Source organism: Neoarius graeffei, chromosome 10 (assembly GCF_027579695.1).
Source record: "Neoarius graeffei isolate fNeoGra1 chromosome 10, fNeoGra1.pri, whole genome shotgun sequence".
In the NCBI taxonomy this organism is placed as follows: Eukaryota; Metazoa; Chordata; class Actinopteri; order Siluriformes; family Ariidae; genus Neoarius; species Neoarius graeffei.
Window position 1 is genome coordinate 58,843,636 of NC_083578.1, and position 27,758 is coordinate 58,871,393.

The 27,758-nt window shown below is 44.1% G+C and overlaps 1 protein-coding gene across 1 annotated transcript in view; it reads left to right on the plus strand.

Moving 5' to 3' along the window:
* Positions 1-27,758, plus strand: part of gid8a (GID complex subunit 8 homolog a (S. cerevisiae)) — a 35,665-nt gene that overhangs the window by 3,740 nt on the left and 4,167 nt on the right. The window contains exons 3-4 of the mRNA XM_060931950.1: positions 10,400-10,596; positions 21,754-21,951. Coding sequence (XP_060787933.1) covers positions 10,400-10,596; positions 21,754-21,951 — 395 coding nt within the window. The remainder of the gene's footprint in view (positions 1-10,399; positions 10,597-21,753; positions 21,952-27,758) is intronic.

The following is a 27,758-nucleotide window of genomic DNA, read 5'->3' on the forward strand; positions in this document are numbered from 1 at the left end:
GAAAAAGAATGTATATTCCAACATGTAGCTAACGCTAGGCCACAAATCTGCACCGTCACTCCAGTCATTTTGAGGAATTTTGTACGGATCATAACCGCTAATAAACTCTGATTTCCGTCTATATCTATCCTGTGCTTCTTTCTGACAAAGATTGTCCAAGTAATCCAGTAGTAGAGCTGCTTTTTTTAGCTGTGGTTTTCTTCGGACAACAGCAGCGGACGCTGGAGATCTCTGCTTGGCTTCAGTATGTGAACAGCCAATCAGCGGGTCCCGTATGTGTTTACGATTTTTATGACACGATTTACAACCAATGGGAGACACCCTTTGTCGGCTGTCCACCAATTACAGGCTCCCGTGCCACAATGGCGGTATGTTGATATAATTTTTATTTTCTAAATATTTATCATTTCATATATTTTGTAACTATCAAAACAATTAGAAAATCGTAATACATACATACATACATACATACATACTGGTTAGAGGTAAGGAACATTATTCAGTGATATCGTTTATTATTAACTCCAATCGTGATATAAAAGTTCCAAGTTTGACACCTGCCTGCTTCAACCGCACTGCTGGCACATGATGTCCTTGACCCTCGTCGCCCTTAGCCAATTGGTATAATTACGTCATTACGTGGACCCCTCTGAGCTGAGCTTTTCCAGTACACTCAAATACATGCATACTTGGACAAATTATAACCAAAAACAAGGAAATTTGAATGATTTCCTCAAAATATTTTTCTACTTGTATATATTGTCATGTTGACGAATAAAACTTTTTAACGTGTTTCCCGTGAAACGAGACGAGCTACTTTAGACTGGTTCTCTGCTCTCTTGGCGCCTGTGTTGCTTAGCACTAATGGCAATCGTCCGATCAGACGACAAAAGTTAAAGTTTTACTCGTCCTTGCACAGACTTTATTAGTCCGAAACGATCGGACATGGGGGTTTTCGAGCATTGTTAATCATTTATTGCTGTTTGTATTAATTTCTAGTTTTGTAGTTTGTCAATTGCCTGTTGACATTTATTGGTATTGTGACCACATGAAAATCCAGGTCAAAAGTCGCATGTCATTCCTCGAGCCAAAATATAAAATGTCTACTCAGATTATAATATGTGGTAGATATTTACAACAAACTGCAAAAAAAAATTCTGAATGGAATAGAAAAATCTGAATGTTTCAAGCATGTAATGTTTTAATTAGTGATGCACCGATGTGAAAATTGTGGCCGATAACCGATAGTAACACTGCTGTTATGGCCGATACCGATATTTACCGATGTCGATATCTCTGTACAGAAAACACATTTTTGATAGTCAAACAAAGAGCAGAGTTATTTTCCAAAACACATTTTTAAAATTTTATTTATTTTCAGAAATTACTGATACATTGTACATCAGTTCATAACTAAAGTACAGTAGTAGGCCTTAAATGGCCATAGCCAAAAGAATAAAAAAGGTAAAATGTGAAAATGGAGCCAGAACAAACAGGACTGAACAGACACTGGTTTTTGCAGTCTTGTGAACTGTAAGTACAGAAGTACTTTTTAAAACTGCCATGTACTTTAGAGTTAAGCCTAAACCTTGGCCTTTCCCAGCTTTGAAAGCAGACGAATGTTGTGCTTAACAAACAGGAGCATTTCTGCTCTCTCTGTACCGATCCTATTTCTCTTTTCACTGATAACATTTGAAGCGGCAGAGAAGAGACGTTCACTATCCACGCTAGTACATGGAGCAGACAGGTACTTGCGTGCCACTGGGGCAAGGGCAGGGAAGCGGCTCATGTTGCTTTGCCAGTACTGCAGCGGGCTCACGTTTCGGGGGATGGTGGGCTCACTCAGGTAACCATGCACCTAAAAGAAATCTAGACAAGTGTATGAATATACATCTCTGGCAAATCATCAGGAAATTATTATTCAACATTTGTATTCATGACACCAAATGAAATAAAATAACTGTTCATTCACCTACCCAATCACTGGCCAGCCCAGTAGACCCATTACAGACCTATCACTGAATTTTAGACTAGACAGACTGCACATAACAATTTTCAATACGGTTCACTTACTTCCAGTTACACTGGCTGCATAATAATCACCATAAATGAAAACTCACACAAACTTGCATTCGAAAGTTAGCTGACAAGTCTGTCAGTGATGGTCAAACAAAACCGCTAACTTTAACGGTAGCCATCTAATCGTTCATTTAACATTACGTTAGCTGCTAACATTTCAATGTGACTCCGTGTCTCAAATCGCGCACTTGAACATTTCAAACACTATGTTTCAGTGCATAGTACGTTCACACTGACAACCACAGCGAAACTACGGTCATCAATCTAAATGTTTGTTTGAGTTGGCGATTTAAACGGTGGTTACGTCCGTCACCTCCGCCAAGTGTTATAAAGCAGTGATCCATTTGGGACAACACTGAACGTGGAAAATGCACAGCAAGTTCTCAGTGCACACTGTGCACTACATTGCAGTGCGCGATTTGAGACACAGCCATGACTACTGCGGTCTGTAACCAGAAATGTTTATACTGCTTTACAATTTTATGTGCAAAGAGCCCAATGAGATGCACCCATGTTAGCCGTGGCATGCACCAGCAATCCTAAAAGTTCAATAATAACTATGGACTGCAATTCTTCATTAGATTTGACCATCAATAAATGATCTGATCGCACAAAGAAATATGAAATACTTCATTTGAATAAAAGACTATTAAAAGATTCTGATTCAAATAGTATAGTAACCTAGCCTACCTGCAAACTCGTTGGACCTGTTGCCTGTTCATCCTGCTCCTTTTCCTCCAGAATTTCATTGAACATGTCCAGGAACGAATGCCCTTCACTTGGCGTACACATCCTCTTTTTTTTTGTGGTTCACCTTCTAGCTCAGCGTCTTCTGCCTCTGGTGTAGGCCCATCTGTGGCACCGGCGCTGGTCGTCGCTGATGCTGTCATCTTGTCCACTTCTTTCTCTAGCTTGTTTTTCGCAGCTTGCTTGAGATCTGCGTCAAAGTAGCGATCTTTATACCTGGGGTCCAGGATTGTTGCCAAGTAGTAGATTTGCTCGGAAAAAGTGGTTTCAAATCTCTTGTTCACGGCTTCAAGCAGTGCAGACTTGGTTGTTTTCACCCCACTGTTGGTTTCAGCTGTCTTGTTCAGAAAACGCTTGAGTGCCACAACAGACGGGATCACGTCAGCAGCTGTAGCTGTATGCGAGCTAATCTCTCTCGTCAATTCTTCAAACGGTGCCAGGAGTGTGGTCATTTTCTCAATGAGACTCCACTGGTTTGTGTCAAGAGATACAGGCAGTCCGTGGTCAGAATCATACATGACCAGTGCGCGCTTCTGTTCCAGGAGAGATGTCATCATCAGGAATGTGCTATTCCAGCGCGTCGGAATGTCCTGTTGTGGCCTCTTGGTCTTCATTCCCATCTCTCTCTGGATGTCTCTCAGCCGAGAGGTAGCAAGGGGGGAGCTTTTGAAATGTCCAATTATTTTTCTCGCTATAGTCAAAGAGTCAACGATGCTTCGCTGGCTTAGTACCGCATCGTGTACTGCTAACTGCCCCAGATGAGCCATACAGCCTAGGCTTTTAACACCACACTCCTCCATCGCCTTCACCATGTTGCGTGCATTGTCTCGAAGCACGACATGCACATTTTCTTTCTGGATTCTCCATTCAGTAAGCATGCCGTCAAACGCACCGGCTATGGCGGTACCTGGAATAAAAGATTAAAAAAACCCCGTTTAATTAAACACAAGGGTTGTTTGTATCGTTTGGGTAGTGTCTAGCTGAGCTACTCTAGTAGTAACTGGTAAGCAGATTAGCATCCTCTGCTTGCTAGCAGCTAACGTAAGCAGTCGTACACAATTATAACGTTGAAACAAGGTAATAACATACCTACCTGTATGCGAGCCGGGGAATTCTTGGGCATGTAACAAGGCTCTCTTCATCTCAAAGTTTTCATTGATCCACTGAGCCGTGAGACTCAACATGCTTGTTTGATTGAGGTCGGAACTCCAGATATCCGTTGTAAAACTGATGTCATTGACATTGCTGTCGAGTAACTTGTGGACATGGGTGGCTACGATATCATGTAAGGCAGGCAGGGCGACATCCGCAAAGTAACGACGACTTGGCTTGTCATAGCGGGGCTCAGCGACCTCAAGCATGTTACTGAATCCTTCGTCTTCCACTACTGAAAATGGTTGGTCATCAACAGCGATCATCTTTGTTATTGCCATGGTCAATGCCTGTTGTTTTGGGTAGTTCTTGTGGAGTTTCTTGGTCTTTTCCAGCGCTTGATCTATGGGGCTGACTGGTGCAGCTGCTGTAGCGTTAGCAGCAGCTTTCTTCCGCTGCTTGTTAGCATTAGCTAGTTTCTCATATGGAGCACTTGCATGTGACGTCACATCCGCTCCAGATTGTAGACAAATGCCATCTTGTCGGTTAAACGGCATATTTCCGCCGTCTTTCCGACACTGACTTTCATTATTTTTCGCCGAAATCTTCAAATATTACCGTGCCACAATGCCGGAGAGTTGCATGGCATATAAATGCCACAACAGGAGAGGTCAGAAAATGGGAAGTTAGTTTCATAGGCTGCCACGGGACCCTGACAGGCGCGCAGAATGGATTGCTGCTATCGGCCGGGCTGATCCAAACAACAAGAACAAGGCATGGGTACCGACTGGAAGGAACGATCACTGGCGCCTGTGCAGTGACCATTTCATCTCAGGTTCGTCATGTATTTATTTCAGTATATCCATGTGGTTATTTGCAGCATAAGTTTATGACTTGCTCTAATAAAAAATTCCGGGAAGTGGGAGCCTGAGAAAAGGGTTGGGGCGGGGTGGATTGGGTCTTTAGTGGTGTGGTACGAAAAAAAACAGTAAAGAACTTTATAAGAATTTACCACTGTCTTAGTAGTAAATCCTTATAAATATAAGGATAAATCCTTATAAGGATTTATAAATAAATATATATGCCATGTATGATTCAACCATAATCGGCTGGTCAGTGCTATGCTAGATACTACTGATATATCTAGCATCAGTTCTAGTGCTCAATACTTAAGTGACTTACCTGTCCAATGAGGATTGTTATTTTCTTCTTTACAAGATGCCACATCTTAGGGGGGCTGACAAATCCTGAATTTCTGTAAAGATAACTGTCCAAAGATTTATAAGCACGCAGTGCTTCATCACTAAACAGCGAGGGAAAGTTGATGAGGTAATTATACACGTCCAGGTATTCTACCTCCGGCAGTTCCATATCCACTGACACGGTCGTGAAAACTACGTCCGGTAAGCCATAAGGGTCACTAATCTGTAGATCGTTTATTTTAGACATATATCTAGTTATCTGTTCATTAGAAAAATGAGCCGTGTAATCCGTCGGTTGAAATTGATCCATTCTGTACACGAGTGCAGCAGTATTCAGCTGTGTTGTTTGCCGACAAGATGGCGGCTGTTAACTTTCCGGTCACGTGACTGCAAGATCTCTATTCTTTGTAGGCTTCGGGATGCTTGTTTTTTAAGTGGGTTATCAAATTGGTTGTATTAAACAATTTGACATGAACTCCCCCTCGCATCACCCGGCCCTCACACTCATTGCATACAGCATAGCGAGGATCCTCTTCAGACACTTTGAAGAATGCCCAGACAGACGACATCGTTGCTCCCTCGTCAAAGTCAAACTGACTTTTTGACTGTTTTTGGTGCCTTGAGTATGTGACGTGTAAATGCGCTCGTTCAAAAACAAACATCCCCGCCCCCACACTCGCATCTAAGGCTACATCCACACGACAACGGCAACGAGATGTTATTTAAAAATATATCGCGTCCAAATGGGCAACGATCAGTAAAATATCTGGTCCATATGGCAACGCAACGCTTGCTGAAAACGATGCAATACACATGCCACACCTCTAGGGGCGCTGTAAGACGGTCCCTTCGGAGACACCAGAACAATAGAAGAAGTAAGGACGCATGGGCATTAACTATTATGCGCGAGACTTCATATTAGCCACAAAGTCAGGAAAATCTGTTCGTAAAATTACATTATAATGACCAAATACAATGAAAAGTATTTTTCCAGTCTCACCTGTGAAAGGTAATCCCATGTGATCCCGTTTGGACGGTACAGTTAAACGCAGCTAATCTTTATTCTCCGCTTTGACCTATCCAATATGGCGGCGAGGATGACGTATGATTCTACGCGGAAGGCGGCGTCTTTAATGGTCCGGAATAAATTGAATGCTACACGTTGATGGATTAATTTGTTGTTTCTCACCTGTGAAAGGTAATCCCATGTGATCTCGTTTGGACGGTAAACCTGTTGGTACAGTTAAACGCAGCACATGAATCTTTATTCTCCGCTTTGACCTGTCCAATATGGCGGCGAGGATGACGTATGATTCTACGCGGAAGGCGGCGTCTTTAATGGTCCGGAATAAATTGAATGCTACACGTTGATGGATTAATTTGCTCTTCTGCGCCCTTTTTGAGGAATGTATTGTAGGACTTACTATAAACCAACATCTGAAGAGGTGAGATCGCTCCTTTTTTTCCCTATTTTTGCTGGCGGGATTGACTCTGCCCTAAGGGCAGAGTCTCTCTCTCACTTTGCACCATTACACAATAAATATTCACAGTGAAAATATTTTGTAAGCGCGTTTCATGAACCAAGTTATAGGATTTGTTGACAACTCGCATCGAGTTCGTTACATTTCTACCCGGCGTGAAGCACTGACAGTCATGTGGTTGTGACGTCATCGTAAACAAATCCGTTCTACTCATCCAGACGACTTCACAACGGCAATGTTGCCAGATCTTTCCACTCTGGAACCCGTTCTCAAAAAGATTGCGTTTTGGGCACCCAAAACGCCGGTGCCGTGTGGACGCCAGGCCTAAACGATAAGCAATTGTATCGGAGTCACCTGAATCCGTTGCCGTGTGGACAGGGCCTAAGTGCCCTAAGCCTACATACACGTCAAACACACGGGAATGGTTATCGGCCTGTTCACATCGGCCCTATTTTGACATCGGAACGATACCGATGTGTAAAAAAAAAAAAAAGACCATATCGGCCGATATTATATCTGCGGCCGATATATTGTGCACCACTAGTTTTAATCTGCTGGGAATTGAATTCTGGTCTAATTCTGTTTATTGCAATCTGATTCCAAATACTCTATAAACATTCCATTCTGTTATGAATCTGAAAAATTATAAATCGCAGCGCACGTATTTTTTTTTAAGTACGTCAACAACGTTACACAAAGATCAATACATAACAGTTGCAAATGTCACTTATTTCCACAGGGTGTCGATAATGGTGGACACTGGTAAAAGTGATCACCATTATCGACACCTCACGTGACTTCTCAAACGTGCGTTTAGATATAAAATGGCGACTGTCAAATGAAAGAGAAACAATGTAGGTTTCGACAAGGAGATCATGAAATATCAGTGAATTTGATAAGTAAAAACATGTCCATGATCTTTCCACCATGCTTACCTGCGATTGATGTCTGGGTTTTCCTTAAATTGCTGATGGCGCTAAAAAAATTTCATCTCTGGTAACAAGCTGTCATCAGATGACAAGCTCAAAGGGCGGGGGGTGTCTTCTGGTTGGTCGATTAACCAATAATAACTGTTAGAACTGAAACTGACCTTTTTGTTAAAAAAAAAATTGGTAAATCTGAAAAGGTGTCTAATTATGGACTGTCGATAATTGTAGCTGCCGCTCTAGTAGTTTTTGTTTAATAGTCAGTGTGATGTTGAATGACTTTTACCGACTTAATAAAGATGAGAAATGAGAATTATGCATATTCTGCCACAATTATGCATATACTTTAATACTTTATCGCTGCTGTGAATTGGCCTTGGAAAACCCTTTACGTGGCAAAATGTTAATATTTGCTTCTTCATATAGTAAGCATAGTTGAACTGAAATAGGTTTCTCTTTTGCATGCATCATAGCTACAGATAAAATTCAAGCCCTGTTGCCCCAAAAGTGAAAAATGAGAACAATTCCTTTAAATATTATGCTCCAGTTCTACTGAAAGGCGTCCTGCATGCCTGTCTTTATTACCTAATGTACTTATGGAAAAACATTTACTACCAAATTTTCAAGAATTATACACTAGGAAATGAATCATCCACAAAAAGAAATGCATCTTCCACATCACCTGAGCTAAAAGTCGCTCATGGCATTTAAATCCATTTAAACTAAATTTTAGACAAAGAATTGCTGATTAATTTAGTCAGTTCTGTTGGTTAATTTTTTATTAAGGCCTTTTTTTTTTTTTTTTTAAGGTGGTTTAAACATTTTAAAACTTTGTTCGACGATGTTTGTGCAGTGTGTGTAATCATGTCTTTGCATTGATGTGATGATCAGGAGTACCTCAGACATTTTGACAGCTGGTATCTGGTCAGAAACAGACTTGATTATGTGCATGTCCACATGTTTCACTGTGGAATGTAACAAACCAAAAATGTGATCAAATCGTGAGAAAAGCACAGTTGGGTAGCAATTGTTTCGGCAGTGTATTTTTATTTCTGTATTAAACTGGCTAATTACATGTTCTCTTTACAGGCAGACCACCAAGACTACTAGTGCATCTCAAAAAATTAGAATACCATGAAAAAGTTCCTTTTTTTTCATAATTTAATTCAAAAAGGTAAACTTTCATATATTCTATATTCATTACATGTAAAGTGAAATATTTAAAGCCTTTTTTGTTTTAATTTTGATGATTATGGCTTATAGCTCATGAAAATCAGAAATCCAGTATCTCAAATTATTAGAATATTCCCTAAGATCAATCAAAAAAAGGATTTACAATCCAGAAATGTCCAACTTCTGAAAAATATATTAATTTATACACTCAATACTTGGTTGGGGCTCCTTTACCATGAATTACTGTATCAATGCGGTGTGGCATGGAGGTGATCAGTCTGCGGCACTGCTGAGGTGTTATTGAAGCCCAGGTTGCTTTGATAGTGGCCTTCAGCATATCTGTATTTTTGGGTTGGGTGTTTCTCATCTTCCTCTTGACAATACCCCATAGATTCTCTATCTATCTGGTTCAGGTCAGGCAAGTTGGCTGGCCAATCAAACACAGTAATATCATGGTCAGCAAACCATTTGGTAGTAGTTTTGGCACTGTGCTAAGTCCTGCTGGAAAAGGAAATCAGCATCTCCAAAAAGCTTGTCAGCAGATGGAAGCATGAAGCGCTCTAAAATCTCCTGGTAGATGGCTGTGTTGACTTTGGACTTGATAAAATACAGTGGACCAACACCAGCAGATGACATGGCACCCCAAATCATCACAGACTGTGGAAACTTCACACGGCTTCAAGCACCTTGGATTCTGTGCCTCTCCACTCTTCCTCCAGACTCTAGAACCGTGATTTCCAAATTAAATGCAAAATGTACTTTCATCTGAAAAGAGGACTTTGGACCACTGAGCAACAGTCCATTTCTTTCTCTCCTTAGCCCAGATAAGACACTTCTGACATTGTCTCTGGCTCAGGAGTAGCTTGATATTAGGAATGTGAAAGTTGTATCCCCTTTTTTGAAGATGTCTGTTCGTGATGGGTCTTGATACACTGACACCAGCCTCAGTCCACTCCTTGTGAAGCTCTCCCAAGTTCTTGAATCAACTTTTCTTGACAATCCTCTCAAGACTGCGGCCATCCCTGTTGCTTGTGCACCTTTTCCAGCCACCCTTTTCAGCAATGACCTTTTGTGGCTTACCCTCCTTGTGGAGGGCATCAGTGATCATCTTCTGGACAACAGTCAAGTCAGCAGTCTTCCCCATGATTGTGGTTGTGTGTACTGAACTAGACCGAGAGATACACTGTGTTCATACTGTTTTACTCAAACTCGAAATGAAAAATTCTAATATTTTGAGATGGGTTTTTTTTGTTTTTGTACTGTATGCCATACTGATTAAAATTAAAACAGAAAAATGCTTGAAAAATTTTAGTTTGTGTAATGAGTCTATAATATATAACTTTCATTTTCTTAAATAACTGATGGAAAATATTGAACTTTTTCACAATATTCTAATTTTTTGAGATGCACTAGTATGCAAAGCTACTCTATAAAATTAATTCCATGTCATTTTGGTAAAATAGTTTTCTTAAAGTAAAGGTTCTAAAAAAAAAAACCTAGGTTTTTATGACAGAATTCCATCATAGTGACAGCTGGCGACTTTTACAGACCACCACGCACATATGAAGTGTTTGAGTTAATAATTTCCACTGTGACTGAAAACCTTACACTATATCATCAAACTGCATTCATGTGACGTGATTTTTTTTTTTTTTAAAAGAATAAATTCCAACTAGATTTATCTGTTTGTTTTTCACAGAGGGTTTTAAGGAGGCTGCAGAGAAGTTCCGGATGGAATCGGGCATTGAGCCCAGTGTGGATCTGGACTCGCTGGATGAGAGGATAAAGATCAGGGAGATGATTCTGAAAGGGCAGATTCAGGAAGCCATCTCTCTCATTAACAGCCTTCATCCAGAACTCTTGGACACCAACCGATATCTGTACTTCCATCTTCAGGTAAGCATGCTGTCGTTTATCATTAACAACATACAGGGATGAGAATTTTCCGACGATCGGCGGATTTCCGACTTTTTCAGACCAAAATGATCGTTTTTGAGCGTGCGCGCGCAACATTAAGGTCTGCATCACGCATCTTAGAATGTGCGCACGCGAGGGAGACTGTGTGCAGTGTTGCCAGATACTGCTAACGTTTTCCATCCCAAAATATGTTCCAAACCCGCCAAAATGCACTTAAAACCGCCCAATGTGGCAACACTGCCTGTGTGCTTGTTCATGTAGCGCATGCCAGACAAAGAGCATCCTGATTGGGTTACTCAGCAAAATAAGCCAATCAACTTTCAGTGTGGGCGGGCTTTTATCTCTTTTCTCGAGGACCGGAGTTTTCAGCTGAGTCAGTGCAGCCTACAGGATCGGCATGGCAGAGAGAGCGTACGTTCGCCCCAAAAAACCAAAGTACAAAACCCACTTCAGCTCAGATTACACAAAAGAATCTCCCTGTCTAATAATAATCTCCCTGTCTAATAATAATCATCTCCCTGTCTAATAATAAAGAAAATAAATAAATAAAAAAAATAGCCAAAAATCATTAGCCCCTGGGCCCTGCCCCCCTGGAACCCCTAGGCCATGGTTTTTTCAGACTTTTTAAATATTTTTCATTCTCATCCCTGAACATACTTAAGGCTGAATACAGAGCATCTTTACTAGGCCTGTCGCAATATTCGATATACTGACTTATCGTATGGTAAATGAAAATGAACTCTTTTTTTTTTTTTTTTTTTTTAACCCCAGTATTGGCATTTATGCGCTGTACATCTACATAGGGAAGTCACCAGAGTATTAGTTTGACCCATTGACTGAATAAAACACCGCACTGTTTTCTGTCGTCTCGCGCAGCTCTCTGTTGGAGGCAGGGCCTCCCAGCATGCAACAGTTATCCAGCCAGGGTATCCACTGAATGGGGGAAAAGACAACAACACGTTGCTCTGTTGTAAAGAACATAGGCGTAGAATTGGGTATGGATGGGTCCCTACCAATATTTCTGATTGAAGAAAAAAAAAAAGTCACACTCCGTGCGCGGTACACAAATGGTTACTGTAGGTTTCCACTGGGCGAAACGCCACACAAAATTCGCTCATGAATATTCGCTCTGGGGGCTTGGTCGCAAAAACAGCAAGCATGTTTGGCTACCATGTCAATTAGCAAGTGCGGTTGCAGTGCAGTGACTGGCTGCTAGCGAGCAAGCTAGCAAACTGTCCTTGAGGAATGTAACATTAGCTTGTAAAATGAATCAGTTAACAACAGTTCGTATTCAGTGTATAAAAATGACGACAACATATGAATATGACTGTTTTCTAAGTTTGTGTGGCATGTAAATAACAATCCGACTTGATACTGACAACTGGTGTTCATTAAGGTCACAAAGGCATTATTAAATCATATCAAATTGTGCTAATGTTGGCTAATATTGCATCGAGTCTTACTTGTGATGTGCCTGTAAACTTTAGCAGCCCGCTAACCCTTAATTTGAAGTGCTTCAGTTAAGACCTGCAGCATGCCCTGACCGAGTTCGTGTAACATGACACATGTAAACAACAATCCAATGGTGATGTGGACATTGTTCATGGCCCAGACACCTTTTAATCAAATAAAACATTTTCACGTAATCAGCATAACAGCCTCCGCCTTCTTGATCAGAAATTTTTGGTTACTCCCGCCTCTCTTTTGAAAACATCGCATACAGAGTCCATACATACGCTGAACTGATTGGTTTTTGAATCAGAATCAGAAACACATTTATTGCCAGGTATGTGGGGACACACGAGGAATTTGACTCCGGTTCACTTGGCTCTCATAGTACAAAACAGATAAAAAGCGTATACACAAACAAGCAAACAACAGCAAAAATAGGTGCATAGTGCAAAGTAATCCAGGTAAGTCAAGTATGGAATAGTTAAATAAATATAAAGTATACATTGTGCACAGAATGACGGTATAAGTGTTCATATATTTTACAAGTGATATTACTGATATATGAATCTGGATTTTAGCTGTTCATCACAGAAAGGATTTCCCTTTTGGTGCAGTATGGTGCATAGTGCAAAGATGAATAGTAAATTTAAATAAGTATAAATATAATATAAGTAACAGTGAGCACAGAATGACAGTATGAGTGTGCAGATATTTTGCAAGTGATATTACTGATATATGAATCTGGATTTTAGCTGTTTATCACAGAGACAGCCTGAGGGAAGAAACTGTTCTTGTGTCTGGTTGTTTTTGCATACAGTGATCTATATCGCCTCCCTGAGGGGAGAAGATTAAACAGATTGTGACCAGGGTGTGATGGGTCCGCAGAGATGTTACCTGCCCGTTTCCTGACTCTGGACAAGTATAAGTCTTGGATGGAGGGCAGGTTGACACCAATTTTCTCTGCAGACCTTATTGTCCGTTGCAGCCTGCTGTTCTCCTGTTTGGTGACCGATCCAAACCAAACCGATATGCATTATATTTCTAATGTATAACGCACGAATCAATGCCATGGTGTGTGTGTGTGTGTGTGTGTGTGTATACACGTATATAATCTCAAATACATGTCATATATGAGTGATTCCACGCTTATGGGTACTGAAATGGGGACATGAACTTATTCACCTAAAACCATTTCTTTTTTTACCATCAGGTCACAAAACATGTAATCTTTAATGAATATGTTAAAAGATAACTTTAATTTTCTGAGATGTAATAAAAACATTTATATGCCAAAGTCAAGCCTATGAGTTCCAAAATGATGTCTGTTACATTACTTCTGTTACGATTGTCCATCTCGCGTCTGTTACAAATTAATTACAATCTAGCTATATACCATGTTAATCTTATTGAAAGAATGTGTATGTTTATTCTACTACACGTTTATTAATTATATTTGCTAAAACATCACCTTCCTATGTTTCAAAAAGTAATTCTACATTGTTAAAATTGAGAATATATATGTCCACAACACTTCTGTTACATTCTGACTTTGGCATATAAATATGTTTTTATTACATCTCAGAAAATTAAAGTTATCTTTTAACATATCGTTCATTAAAGATTACATGTTTTGTGACCTGATGGTAAAAAAAAAGAAATCGTTTTAGGTGAATTTTTAAAAATAAGTTCATGTCCCCATTTCAGTACCCATAAGCGTGGAATCACTCATGTGTGTATCTTTTATAAATGGGGTTAGCTTATCTAATGTAGCATGTTGGGGAGAATCATGGTATCATATCTATATTTCTGATAAAATTTTAGGTATGATACCATGCATAACTCTCCTATTTATTGCTCATTTCATAGGGGGACGGGAATTGCTGGCATGTGCCGCGCGGGAGCGTCTACCCAAATTTTTTAGGCCGAGATGAACTTATACAGTGGTGCTTGAAGGATTGTGGACCCTTCTAGAATTTTCTATATTTCTGCATAAATATGACCTAAAACCTCATCAGATTTTCACAAGTCCTGAAAGTAGATAAAAAGAACCCAGTTAAACAAATGAGACAAAAATATTGTACTTGGTCATTTATTTATTGAGGAAAATGATCCAATTTTACATATCTGTGAGTGGCAAAAGTATGTGAACCTCTAGGATTAGCAGTTCATTTGAAGGTGAAATTAGAGTCCGGTGTTTTCAATCAATGGGATGCCAATCAGGTGTGAGTGGGCACCCTGTTTTATTTAAAGAACAGGGATCTATCAAAGTCTGATCTTCACAACACATGTTTGTGGAAGTGTGTCATGGCACGAACAAAGGAGATTTCTGAGGACCTCAGAAAAAGCGTTGTTGATGCTCATCAGGCTGGAAAAGGTTACAAAACCATCTGTAAAGAGTTTGGACTCCACCAATCCACAGTCAGACAGATTGTGTAGAAATGGAGGAAATTCAAGACCATTGTTACTTTCCCCAGGAGTGGTTGACCAACAAGATCACTCCAAGATCAAGGCATGTAATAGTCAGTGAGGTCACAAAAGACCCCAGGGTAACTTCTAAGCAACTGAGGGCCTCTCTCACATTGGCTAATGTTAATGTTCATCAGGAGAACACTGAACAACAATGGTGTGCATGGCAGAGCTGCAAGGAGAAAGCCACTGCTTTCCAAAAAGAACATTACTGCTTGTCTGCAGTTTGCTAAAGATCACGTGGACAAGCCAGAAGGCTATTGGAAAGATGTTTTGTGGATGGATGAGACCAAAATAGAACTTTTTGGCTTAAATGAGAAGCATTATGTTTGGAGAAAGGAAAACACTGCATTCCAGCATAAGAACCTTATCCCATCTGTGAAACATGGTGGTGGTAGTATCATGGTTTGGGCCTGTTTTGCTGCACCTGGGCCAGGACAACTTGCCATCATTGATGGAACAATGAATTCTGAATTATACCAGCGAATTCTAAAGGAAAATGTCAGGACATCTGTCTATGAACTGAATCTTAAAGGGTGGATCATGCAGCAAGACAACGACCCTAAGCACACAAGTCGTTCCACCAAAGAATGGTTAAAGAAGAATAAAGTTAATGTTTTGGAATGGCCAAGTCAAAGTCCTGACCTTAATCCAATTGAAATGTTGTGGAAGGACCTGAAGCGAGCAGTTCATGTGAGGAAACCCACCAACATCCCAGAGTTGAAGCTGTTCTGTACGGAGGAATGGGCTAAAATTCCTCCAAGCCGGTGTGCAGAACTGATCAACAGTTACCGGAAACGTTTAGTTGCAGTTATTGCTGCACAAGGGGGTCACACCAGATACTGAAAGCAAAGGTTCACATACTTTTGCCACTCACAGGTATGTAATATTTGGATCATTTTCCTCAATAAATAAATGACTAAGTATAATATTTTTGTCTCATTTGTTTAACTGGGTTCTCTTTATCTACTTTTAGGACTTGTGTGAAAATCTGATGATGTTTTAGGTCATATTTATGCAGAAATATAGAAAATTCTAAAGGGTTCACAAACTTTCAAGCACCACTGTAGTTTTTGATTTAAAAAAAATTTCCAATATGTAATGCCAATTGTACATGCCTGTTCTTTAATTCAAAATCACCATCTTGATCTTCAAATTGACCATATGGTATCTGTATTACATTACACAACATCCTGTCCAGATAAAACCTAGTTAGTACACACACCAGTTGAAAGGGAAGTGATAAGTGATGTTGAATGTTGCCTGCTTAATATGCAGGACCTCCTGCTACTATGATAACAACAGAAGAAAGCTTAAGAGAATTGTATGATAGAACTTTTTTCTAGTTTGCACTTCATTTTAAAGGATTAGAGTATTCAAAGACATGAATAGCAAAAATGCAGAAATATAATACTGTAGAGCTCGTTTATATTAAAAGGTGCATTGATTTGTTGAAATCATCAAATGTGAATTGATTAAAAACAAGTCTCTTGTACCATATTAATCATTTTCACCTGGTAGTCCACCAAGAAGGGGAATTTATTTCCAAATAAATTGCAATTTTTTGCTGATAAAATTGATGGTTTTGGGGTAAAAAAAAAAATAGCCAAAAATCATTAGCTCCCATCCCCTGGGCCCCCACCAGGGCTCTGCCCCTGGGCCCCGCTGGGTGCCTGCGGTCCCCAAACCCCCGGCTTTTTTTCCAGACTTTTTAAATATTTTTCATTCTCATCCCTGCATTAGGAAAAGGTCAGTTTCCATAAGATATGAATGTTTTTATTTTATTCAATATATTGAATATATGAAAATTTGAATTATTAATGGAACTGTAAATAACTATGAATTTTAATCGACATTTTTTTAGAAAAACAAGTCATGTTGACAATGAGTAATAACCCGTCCCCGTAAAATGTAGATATTATTTTGAATTAATGCAATACACACATTGATTTTGATACATATTGTTCTATATAATAGTGTTTTTATTTCAATAAGTATTAAAATGGGCATCAGGTGTCTTAATTAACTACAGCTCAGATTACAGGAAATGGGGTGTGTAAGGTCTCATTTTGAAAAAAAATTCCCCGGGAGGTGTCCCCCCGGACCCCCCCTTATTACAGATTTTCTGCTTTTTTTTCATCAGCACCCACTCTCATCCCTGATTTATATATTTTTTATGTTCCACTGTTGAATTGAATAAGTTGACTTTTTAATTAAAGTTTACTGTTCTTTGAAAGTGTGTATTTGCATGATTTTTTTTTTTTACTAGTGGCATAAAATTGTCTTGAAAAGATGGCAACAATAATATCGTTTATCACAATTTCTGAGACAATATATCGTCCAACAAAATTTATCGTGACAGGCCTAATCTTTACAAAGCGTAGTACTGAAATGAGCTTTGAAAATAGCTTTCCGAGAGGAGTATGAAACAAAGAAAATATTTGTATATTGTGGGGGTTTGTTGGCAAGCGTCTTGTATTTTATTTTAAGAACTGAGATGAAACTCAGCTAAAGAAATTGAAAGAAGACTGGGCCAACAATTCTCCAAAACAATGTGAGACTGATGGGCTCTGACAGGAAATGTTTTCATCAGGTGGTGGTTGTTAAAGATGGTTCTTTATTTTTTTCGCAGTCCGGTTTCCATCAAATCCTGCGCTCTGATTGGCTGGCGAGCGGGTCCGTATCCTATGATATGGACCCTGGTTATGGACCTCTGGCGACTCGCTTGTTCACAACAACAAATGTAGTAGCATTTTTTTTTTTTGTCAACATTTATCTTTTTTTTTGTAAGATTTATTTATAAGATTGGCAAAAATGTATAAGATTTTTGATAGCATTTCTCAGGAGAATAGCATTAATTTTACAGCATGGATAGCGATAATGACCGTGTTCACAGCGAAAGCGAGTTTTACTACCCTGAGGAAGAAGAAATAAAGAAAACATTTCAGGAGAAAGCTAAAAACCTGTAACTGTTGCTAACACCGAGCAAAAACATGGCTGAATCCTGAATGACTCCTATTTGTATAAATAGGGGACTACATGGGTGACAAAATGGAGTGTTGTTTTTTTTTTTTTTCCTGCCATGGAAGTGCACTTGTATACCGAGGAGGAAGCCATTTGCATTACAGCCGTGAATGAGGATTCAAAATGGTGTCTCGCCTCGGCTCGGGTTTCCCTTTCGGGCGCTCTCGTTTTCTGTTAGAATTTGGTAAAAAAAAAAATTTAAATATATTATTTACCAGCTTAAGGTCGGTCCGTATGGTGAAATACCGTGACCTCGGTCAGTACTTTCAAGACCTCAGTCACGGTATTTCACAACACGGCCCTCCCAGCTGGTAAATAACGTGTATATGTATGTTACTGAATTGTAGGGTGTACTTATTTTGTCCCACCTGGCTTCCAAATGTTGTTTTACTTTTTTGGGGGAAATGACGAGTGAAATCTGTTTATAGAAGTTGGTGAGGACTACGTAATTGTTATTTAGGCCCTGATGAATAAAAATTTAGAATTGATGGTGTACTTTCTTTTTCCTACGACTGTATAAATTTCTTCCTTGTATGGTCATTTGCTTCACAAAAAAATCACTCGTTTCAAAGCTTAGTAGTTTAAAAAAATTATATATATAATCACTTACATGCCCAGAGAAAGGATATTACACGGATATTACACCACCATGCAGTGTTTTTTATATTGTATAGACAGCCACAAAAAAAAAAAAATACGGAAGTTGATCAAAAGAATTTAAATTTTGAACTTGTTCGACATTGACAGTGCGTGTCTTGTCCGTGGGAAAACACTGGGAGTGACATCGGAGTGAAATATCAGAAAAGATGTCCCTCAGATTCATGATGTACTAGTGCATCTCAAAAAATTAGAATACCATGAAAAAGTTCCTTTTTTTCATAATTTAATTCAAAAAGGTAAACTTTCATATATTCTATATTCATTACATGTAAAGTGAAATATTTAAAGCCTTTTTTGTTTTAATTTTGATGATTATGGCTTATAGCTCATGAAAATCAGAAATCTCTCGTCTCTCGTCTCTCGTCTTCTTCCGCTTTATCCGGGACCGGGTCGCGGAGGCAGCAGTCTAAGCAGGGAAGCCCAAACTTCCCTTTCCCCAGACACCTCGGCCAGCTCCTCGGGAAGAACACCGAGGCGTTCCCAGGCCAGCCGAGAGACATAGTCCCTCCAGCGTGTCCTGGGTCTTCCCCGGGGCCTCCTCCCGGGGGGACATGCCTGGAACACCTCCCCAGGGAGGCGTCCAGGAGGCATCCGAAAAAGATGCCCGAGCCACCTCAGCTGGTTCCTCTCGATGTGGAGCAGCAGCGGCTCTACTCCGAGCTCCTCCCGAGTGACTGTGCTTCTCACCCTATCTCTAAGGGAGCGCCCAGCCACCCTGCGAAGGAAACTCATTTCGGCCGCTTGTATCCGCGATCTTGTTCTTTCGGTCATTACCCAAAGCTCATGACCATAGGTGAGAGTCGGAACGTAGATCGACCGGTAAATTGAGAGCTTCGCCTTTTGGCTCAGCTCCTTCTTCACCACAACGGACCGGTAAAGCGACCGCATCACTGCGGAGGCTGCACCGATCCGCCTGTCGATCTCACGCTCCATCCTTCCCTCACTCGTGAACAAGATCCCGAGATACTTAAACTCCTCCACTTGAGGCAGAACTTCTCCACCAACCTGGAGAGGGCAAGCCACCCTTTTCCGGTCGAGAACCATGGCCTCGGACTTGGAGGTGCTGATTCTCATCCCAGCCGCTTCACACTCGACTGCAAACCGCCCCAGTGCATGCTGAAGGTCCTGGTTTGAAGAAGCCAACAGGACAACATCATCCGCAAAAAGCAGAGATGAAATCCTGTGGTTCCCAAACAGGATTCCTTCTGGCCCCTGGCTGCGCCTAGAAATTCTGTCCATAAAAATTATGAACAGAACCGGTGACAAAGGGCAGCCCTGCCGGAGTCCAACATGCACTGGGAACAGGTCTGACTTACTGCCGGCAATGCGAACCAGACTCCTGCTCCGTTCGTACAGGGACCGGACAGCCCTTAGCAAAGAGCCCCGAACCCCATACTCCCGAAGCACCCCCCACAGAATACTACGGGGGACACGGTCGAATGCCTTCTCCAGATCCACAAAGCACATGTGGACTGGTTGGGCAAACTCCCATGAACCCTCGAGCACCCTATGAAGGGTATAGAGCTGGTCCAGTGTTCCGCGACCAGGACGAAAACCGCATTGTTCCTCCTGGATCCGAGGTTCGACTATTGGTCGAATTCTCCTCTCCAGTACCCTGGAGTAAACCTTCCCTGGGAGGCTGAGAAGTGTGATTCCCCTATAATTGGGGCACACTCTCCGGTCCCCTTTCTTAAAAAGAGGGACCACCACCCCAGTCTGCCACTCCAGAGGCACTGTCCCTGACCGCCACGCGATGTTGCAGAGGCGTGTCAACCAAGACAGCCCCACAACATCCAGAGACTTGAGATACTCAGGGCGGATCTCATCCACCCCCGGTGCCTTGCCACCGAGGAGCTTGCAAACCACCTCAGTGACTTCGGCTTGGGTAATGGACGAGTCCACCTCTGAGTCATCAGCCTCAGTCTCCTCAGAAAATCAGAAATCCAGTATCTCAAATTATTAGAATATTCCCTAAGATCAATCAAAAAAAGGATTTACAATCCAGAAATGTCCAACTTCTGAAAAATATATTAATTTATACACTCAATACTTGGTTGGGGCTCCTTTACCATGAATTACTGTATCAATGCGGTGTGGCATGGAGGTGATCAGTCTGTGGCACTGCTGAGGTGTTATTGAAGCCCAGGTTGCTTTGATAGTGGCCTTCAGCGTATCTGTATTTTTGGGTTGGGTGTTTCTCATCTTCCTCTTGACAATACCCCATAGATTCTCTATCTATCTGGTTCAGGTCAGGCAAGTTGGCTGGCCAATCAAACACAGTCATATCATGGTCAGCAAACCATTTGGTAGTAGTTTTGGCACTGTGGGTAGGTGCTAAGTCCTGCTGGAAAAGGAAATCAGCATCTCCAAAAAGCTCGTCAACAGATGGAAGCATGAAGCGCTCTAAAATCTCCTGGTAGATGGCTGTGTTGACTTTGGACTTGATAAAATACAGTGGACCAACACTAGCAGATGACATGGCACCCCAAATCATCACAGACTGTGGAAACTTCACACTGGGCTTCAAACACCTTGGATTCTGTGCCTCTCCACTCTTCTTCCAGACTCTAGAACCGTGATTTCCAAATTAAATGCAAAATGTACTTTCATCTGAAAAGAGGACTTTGGACCACTGAGCAACAGTCCATTTCTTTCTCTCCTTAGCCCAGATAAGACACTTCTGACACTGTCTCTGGCTCAGGAGTAGCTTGATATTAGGAATGTGAAAGTTGTATCCCCTTTCTTGAAGATGTCTGTTCGTGATGGGTCTTGATACACTGACACCAGCCTCAGTCCATTCCTTGTGAAGCTCTCCCAAGTTCTTGAATCAACTTTTCTTGACAATCCTCTCAAGACTGCGGCCATCCCTGTTGCTTGTGCACCCTTTTCAGCAATGACCTTTTGTGGCTTACCCTCCTTGTGGAGGGCATCAGTGATCATCTTCTGGACAACAGTCAAGTCAGCAGTCTTCCCCATGATTGTGGTTGTGTGTACTGAACTAGACCGAGAGATACACTGTGTTCATACTGTTTTACTCAAACTCGAAATGAAAAATTCTAATATTTTGAGGTTTTTTTTTAATGTTTTTGTACTGTATGCCATACTGATTAAAATTAAAATAGAAAAATGCTTGAAACATTTTAGTTTGTGTAATGAGTCTATAATATATAACATTTTCACTTTCTTAAATAATTGATGGAAAATATTGAACTTTTTCACAATATTCTAATTTTTTGAGATGCACTAGTATGTCGTACGAAAAATGCAAGGTTTTTTAACACAAGATGAGCTTCATCTCTTCAAGTCATCGTGTGATTTTTCTTATGTAGACACCATGCGCAAACAAAAAATGCCCTCACGAGTGAAGAGATTGGAAAATATGTCACAATAGAGCTGTTATTGGCCAATACTCAAGGTTTCAGGGTCAGAAAAAGTGACATCAGGCCATCTCTAATTTAGAGCTGTGAAAGTGGAGATAGGGGACAGTGGCCTTGATTTATGTCTGAAATACTGAAATATTTTCATCTCTTGCAGCAGCAGCATTTGATTGAGTTGATCCGTCTGCGGGAGACTGAGGCTGCATTGGAGTTTGCACAGTCACAACTGGCTGAACAAGGTGAGGAGAGCAGAGAGTGTCTGACTGAGATGGAGAGAACTCTGGCTCTGCTTGCTTTTGACAACCCTGAAGAGTCACCTTTCGGAGATCTTCTTAACATGATGCAGCGACAGAAGGTGAGGGGTGTGTGTGGGTGGGTAGGTAGATAGATAGGTAATATACGCCGTATGGCCAAAAGTATGTTCTCATCATTGGAACTAAAAGGCCCAAACACGGTGCAGTATGACAGTACCCTCATACACAAACCTAAGTTTATAAGACATGCTTTGCCAAGATTGGAGTGGGAGAACTCTAGTGACTTTTTCACAGAACCTTGACTTCAACCCCACTGAACACCTTTTAGAATAATTTTGGAATGCTCTACTGCACCCCAGGACCAGCTAGTGGCCTAGTGGTAGCGTGTCCGCCTCTCGATCGGGAGATCGTGAGTTCTATTCACGGTTGGGTCATACCAAAGACCATCATAAAAATGGTACCTACTACCATCTGGCAAGGCACGCTGCAATAGAGATGCAAGTGGGGAGTTAAACTCTCGTGGTTACCAGAGGACTAGCCCCCCACTGTAACCCTAACTATGTAATAGGCGAGTGGCCGAGGGCTGCGGAAACGGAGATCGGCGCCGCCTGATGCGCCACACGGCGCGGGAAGGACTTTAACTTTTAACTAACTACTGCACCCCAGACCTCCTCACTCATCATTAGTGCTCAATCACACTAATGCTCTTACAGATGAAATGGGTAGTTCGCCACAGACACTTTCCAAAATCTACTGGAAAGCCTTCCCAATAGAGTGGAGGTTATTATAACAGCAAAGTGGAATGAGATGTTCAACAAGCATGTGTGTGTGATGGTCAGATGTCCACAGGTGCCCCCCATTATTTAAAGGAACAACACTAAACAGTTGACTGCCTAGCTCTTCTATAAGCAGAGTCTCCTATTTCCTCATTATTTCTCTTAAACCCTAATTCCAAAAAAAAAAGTTAGGAAGCTGTGTATGTAAATAAAAACAGAATGTGGTGATTTGCAAATCAGAGAAACTCTGTTTCATTGAAAAATGGTACAAAGACAACATAATCCTATTTGAAACTGAGAAATTTTGTTTTGTTTTTTTTTTGAAAAAAATATCTGCTTATTTGGAAATTGATGCCAGCAACACGTTTCAAAAAAAGTTGGGACAGGGGCGTATTTACCACTGTGTCGCATCACCTCTACTTTTAATAACACTCTGTAAATGTTTGGGGAACTGAGGAGACCAATTGCTGTAGTTTTGAAAGAGAAATGTCCCATTCTTGCCTGATATACAATTTCAGTTGCTCAACAGTTCAGGGTCTCTGTAGCGCGGACAATGAGTGGGTGGAGCACAGAGGACGGCAGGACAACGTTTGGAGGTAGTGACAACGTATTTATTAGTAAACTTTTCAGTCTAAATATTCGCAGCACACAGACACACACTCAGCCTCCAATCCCGGGTCGCGCTCTCTCTGCTCTCTCTCAGCCTCCTAAAATAGGGAGCGGTTTACTGGGGAAACACACACAAAACACAGGTTAATTACAGTCAGGTGTAGCGAATCTGCCACTCACCTTCCCCGGCTCCACCCTCCTGTCACAGACCGATGCTTGACCACGCCCCCGCTGCCACATACCCCCACCGCCCGACTCAGGCCGGGCGCCCGTCCGGCCCGCAGCCGACTCCCTCTCCCGTCAAGGGGGGGGGAAGTCCGCCACGACCATCTGCGCCCCCGGCCTGTGGACCACCTTGAAGTTGAAGGGTTGGAGTGCCAGATACCAACGGGTGATCCGCGCGTTGGCATCCTTCATGCGGTGGAGCCACTGGAGGGGCGCGTGGTCCGAACAGAGGGTGAAAGAGCGCCCCAGCAGGTAGTAATGGAGGGCGAGGACCGCCCACTTGATCGCCAGGCACTCTTTCTCAATGGTGCTGTAGCGCCCCTCACGCACTGACAGCTTGCGGCTGATGTATAGGACTGGGCGGTCCTCCCCCTCCACCTGCTGGGACAAAACGGCCCCCAGCCCTCTGTCCGACGCATCCGTCTGCAACAAAAAAGGGAGAGAGAAGTCAGGGGAGTGTAAGAGTGGCCCCCCACACAGTGCAGCCTTTACCTCAGAGAAAGCCCGCTGGCACTGCTCCGTCCACTGGACCGGATCTGGCGCCCCCTTTTTAGTGAGGTCAGTCAGCGGGCTGGTGACGTCCGAATAATTAGGTATAAACCTACGATAGTAGCCAGCCAGCCCCAGGAACTGCCTCACCCCCTTTTTGGTCTTGGGCCTCGGGCAGGCCGCAATCGCTGCCGTCTTATTAATTTGGGGACGCACCTGCCCGTTGCCCAAGTGGAAGCCCAGATACCGTACTTCCACCCGCCCAATCGCACACTTCTTCGGGTTGGCAGTGAGCCCCGCCCGCCTCAGCGACCTAAGGACGGCCCTCAGGTGTTGCAGGTGCCGCTGCCAGTCATTGCTATAAATGATGTCGTCTAGGTACGCGGCCGCATAGGTAGCGTGCGGCCGGAGGACCCGGTCCATCAGCCGCTGAAACGTAGCGGGCGCCCCAAACAGCCCAAACGGAAGTGTGACGAACTGGTGTAAGCCGAACGGTGTGGAAAAGGCCGTTTTCTCTCGGGATAATGGAGTCAAGGGGATCTGCCAATATCCCTTCGTCAAATCCAGTGTCGAGTAAAAGCGAGCCGTGCCTAGTCGATCGAGCAGCTCATCAATACGAGGCATTGGGTACGCGTCGAATTTAGACACCGCGTTGACTTTCCTATAGTCCACACAGAACCGGACCGACCCGTCGGCCTTGGGAACCAAGACCACCGGGCTGCTCCAGTCACTGTGGGACTCCTCGACGATGCCCATTTCGAGCATGGCCTGAAGTTCTTCCCGAACCACCTTTTTTTTGTGTTCGGGTAATCTATAAGGGCGGCTACGCACTACCACCCCCGGGGGCGTCTCTATGTGGTGTTCTATGAGGTTCGTGCGACCGGGCAGGGGCGAGAACACCTCCGAAAACTCGGCCTGCAACTGGGCGACCTCCGCGAGTTGGGTCGGGGAGAGGTGGTCTCCACAGGGGACCGGAGAGGTACGTGATGCCAATGACCCTTTAGGGACCTCCGGCCCCAGCTCCGCTTTCTCCGGAACTACCGACACCAACGCCACGGGGACCTCCTCATTCCAGAGTTTCAGCAGATTGAGGTGGTAGATCTGTAGCGCCCCCTCCCTGTCCGTTCGCCTAACCTCATAGTCGACGTCCCCGACTCGCCGTGTGACCTCAAAGGGTCCTTGCCACTTGGCGATTAATTTGGAGCTCGACGTGGGCAACAGGACGAGAACCTTATCTCCCGGAGTGAACTCTCTAAGGCGCGTGCCCTTGTTGTACAGGCGGGCTTGCCGTTCCTGGGCCTGCCGCAAATTCTCCTGAGTTAGGTGGGTGAGCGTGTGGAGTTTTGCGCGCAGATCCATAACGTACTGAATTTCGTTTTTGCTCTGTGAAGGTCCCTCCTCCCAATTCTCCCGCAGTACATCTAAGATGCCGCGCGGCTTACGCCCGTATAATAATTCAAACGGGGAAAACCCCGTGGAGGCTTGGGGGACCTCTCGCACTGCAAACAACAAGGGTTCGAGCCACTTATCCCAGTTACGTGCGTCCTCACTTACGAATTTTTTAATAATATTCTTGAGGGTGCGATTGAACCGTTCAACTAAACCGTCCGTCTGTGGGTGATAAACGCTGGTGCGGATCGGCTTAATACCTAGTAGCCCATACAGTTCGCTCAGTGTTCGTGACATAAACGAGGTGCCTTGGTCAGTCAGAATCTCTTTCGGGATTCCAACCCGGGAGATGACGTGGAAGAGGGCCTCTGCAATACTGCGTGCTGAGATATTGCGAAGAGGCACCGCTTCCGGGTATCGCGTTGCATAGTCCACCAGAACTAATATAAAGCGGTACCCTCGTGTTGACCGATCTAATGGCCCGACGAGATCCATCCCAATTCTTTCGAACGGGGTCTCGATTAATGGTAGGGGGCGCAAGGGCGCTTTTGGAATGGCCGCTGGATTTACTAACTGGCATTCGCGGCACGCCGTACACCACTTACGGACGTCGCCGCGAATCCCCGGCCAATAGAATCGGGCCATTATCCGGGCGAGTGTCTTATCCTGCCCGAGGTGTCCAGCCATGGGATTAAAGTGGGCCGCCTGGAATACCAATTCCCGGCGGCTCTTTGGAATTAATAACTGGGTGACTCGCTCTTTCGTCTGAGTGTCCTGCGTCACTCGGTATAATCTATCCTTCAAAATGGAAAAATAGGGGAAGGACGGGGTGGCGTTCGGCTGGAGCGCTTGACCATCGATTACTCTCACTTGGTCAAACGCGTGTCGCAGAGTCTCGTCTCGCGATTGTTCCAGTGGGAAATCCACGAGGGATTCCCCAATAGAAAGAGGAGGGGCCTGCGGCTCCTCCCCCTGTCGCGGAGATGACGTAGACGGCTCTGCGACCGCCGCTCCCGCCAAAGCGACACCGGGACCCTCCCCCGTCAACCGGCAGGACCCACTCTTTACTAGGCGTGCCATTAAACCCCGAAATCCCGGCCAATCGGTCCCCAAGATCAAAGAGTGGGTAAGGCGAGGATTAACCGCCGCCTTCACTATAGATTTTTCCCCTCTAAAATATATGTGGACCGACACCAACGGGTAGCTGTGAATATCCCCGTGCACACACAACACCTTCACCCCTTGTGCTCCCCCCAATGCCTCGTCTTGCACCAGGCTTTGGCGGATCGAGGTCTGATTGCAGCCTGAATCCACCAAGGCCTGATATGTAGCCCCTTGTACACTTACCGGTATGCGATACGCTCCGGCCCGATCGAGGGCAGCCTCTGGCGCGTCGGGGATCCGCACCACCGCCCCCACCTCCATCGCTGCACATTGTTGCTGCAGGTGGCCCGGTTCCCCGCAGCGCCAGCAAACCGGCCCGGGCCTCCCCTCTGCAGCTGTGTTCTGGGGCTCACTCACCTGAGGGGGGGGAGAGACAGACACAGAAGGGAGAAATAGGAGGGCACCACGGGTGCGGCGGGCCGGCTGGGGTGGAGCCGGCCCCCGCCTCCGTGGTGGGGGAATGGGGCGGGGACGGGACACAGGAGGAGGGGGGGAAGACAGAGAGAGAGAAGAGGAGACAGAAGACGATGTCATCCGTTGTCCTGCCGCCGGTACAGCCGCCAGATGATCCTCCGCCAGTCCTACGGCCTGATCCAGCGACGCCGGGCGGTGGCACTGGACCCACTCCGCGGTTCCGGCTGGTAAGCGGGCAACGAACTGTTCCAGCGCCACCTGGTCGATGATTCCCTCGGCATCGCGATCTTCGGCCCTCAGCCACCGCCAGCAGGCGTCCCGGAGCTGCTGGCCGAACGCAAACGGGCTGCCTGCTTCCTCCATCCGCAGCGCGCGGAAGCGCTGCCGCTGCTGCTCCGGCGTCCGCCCCACGCGCTGGAGGACGGCCCGGCGAAGGTCGGCGTAGGCCAGCTGGCGGTCGGCGGGGAGCTGTAATGCGGCCAGCTGCGCCTCTCCAGTCAGGAGGGGGAGGAGGCGCGCCGCGCGCTGCTCCATTGGCCACCCCGAGGCTTCGGCGACCTGCTCGAACAAGGTGATGAAAGCCTCGGGGTCGTCCTGCGGGCCCATCTTGGTCACAGTGAGGGGAGACGGGCCCGCGGCCGGGGCGCTGGTGGACCCCGCCGACGCGAGGAGCCGCCGGAACGCCTCTCGATCTTCCTGTTGAGCCAGCACCAGGGCTTCGAAGCGGCGCTCCTGCTCCTTTCGGAGCGTGACGAGTGCCTGGTGCTGGCTCTGCTGAGCCGTGGCGAGGGCGTGGACCAAGTCCGCGAACGGGGAGGATTCCATGGAGCTGTAGCACTGGT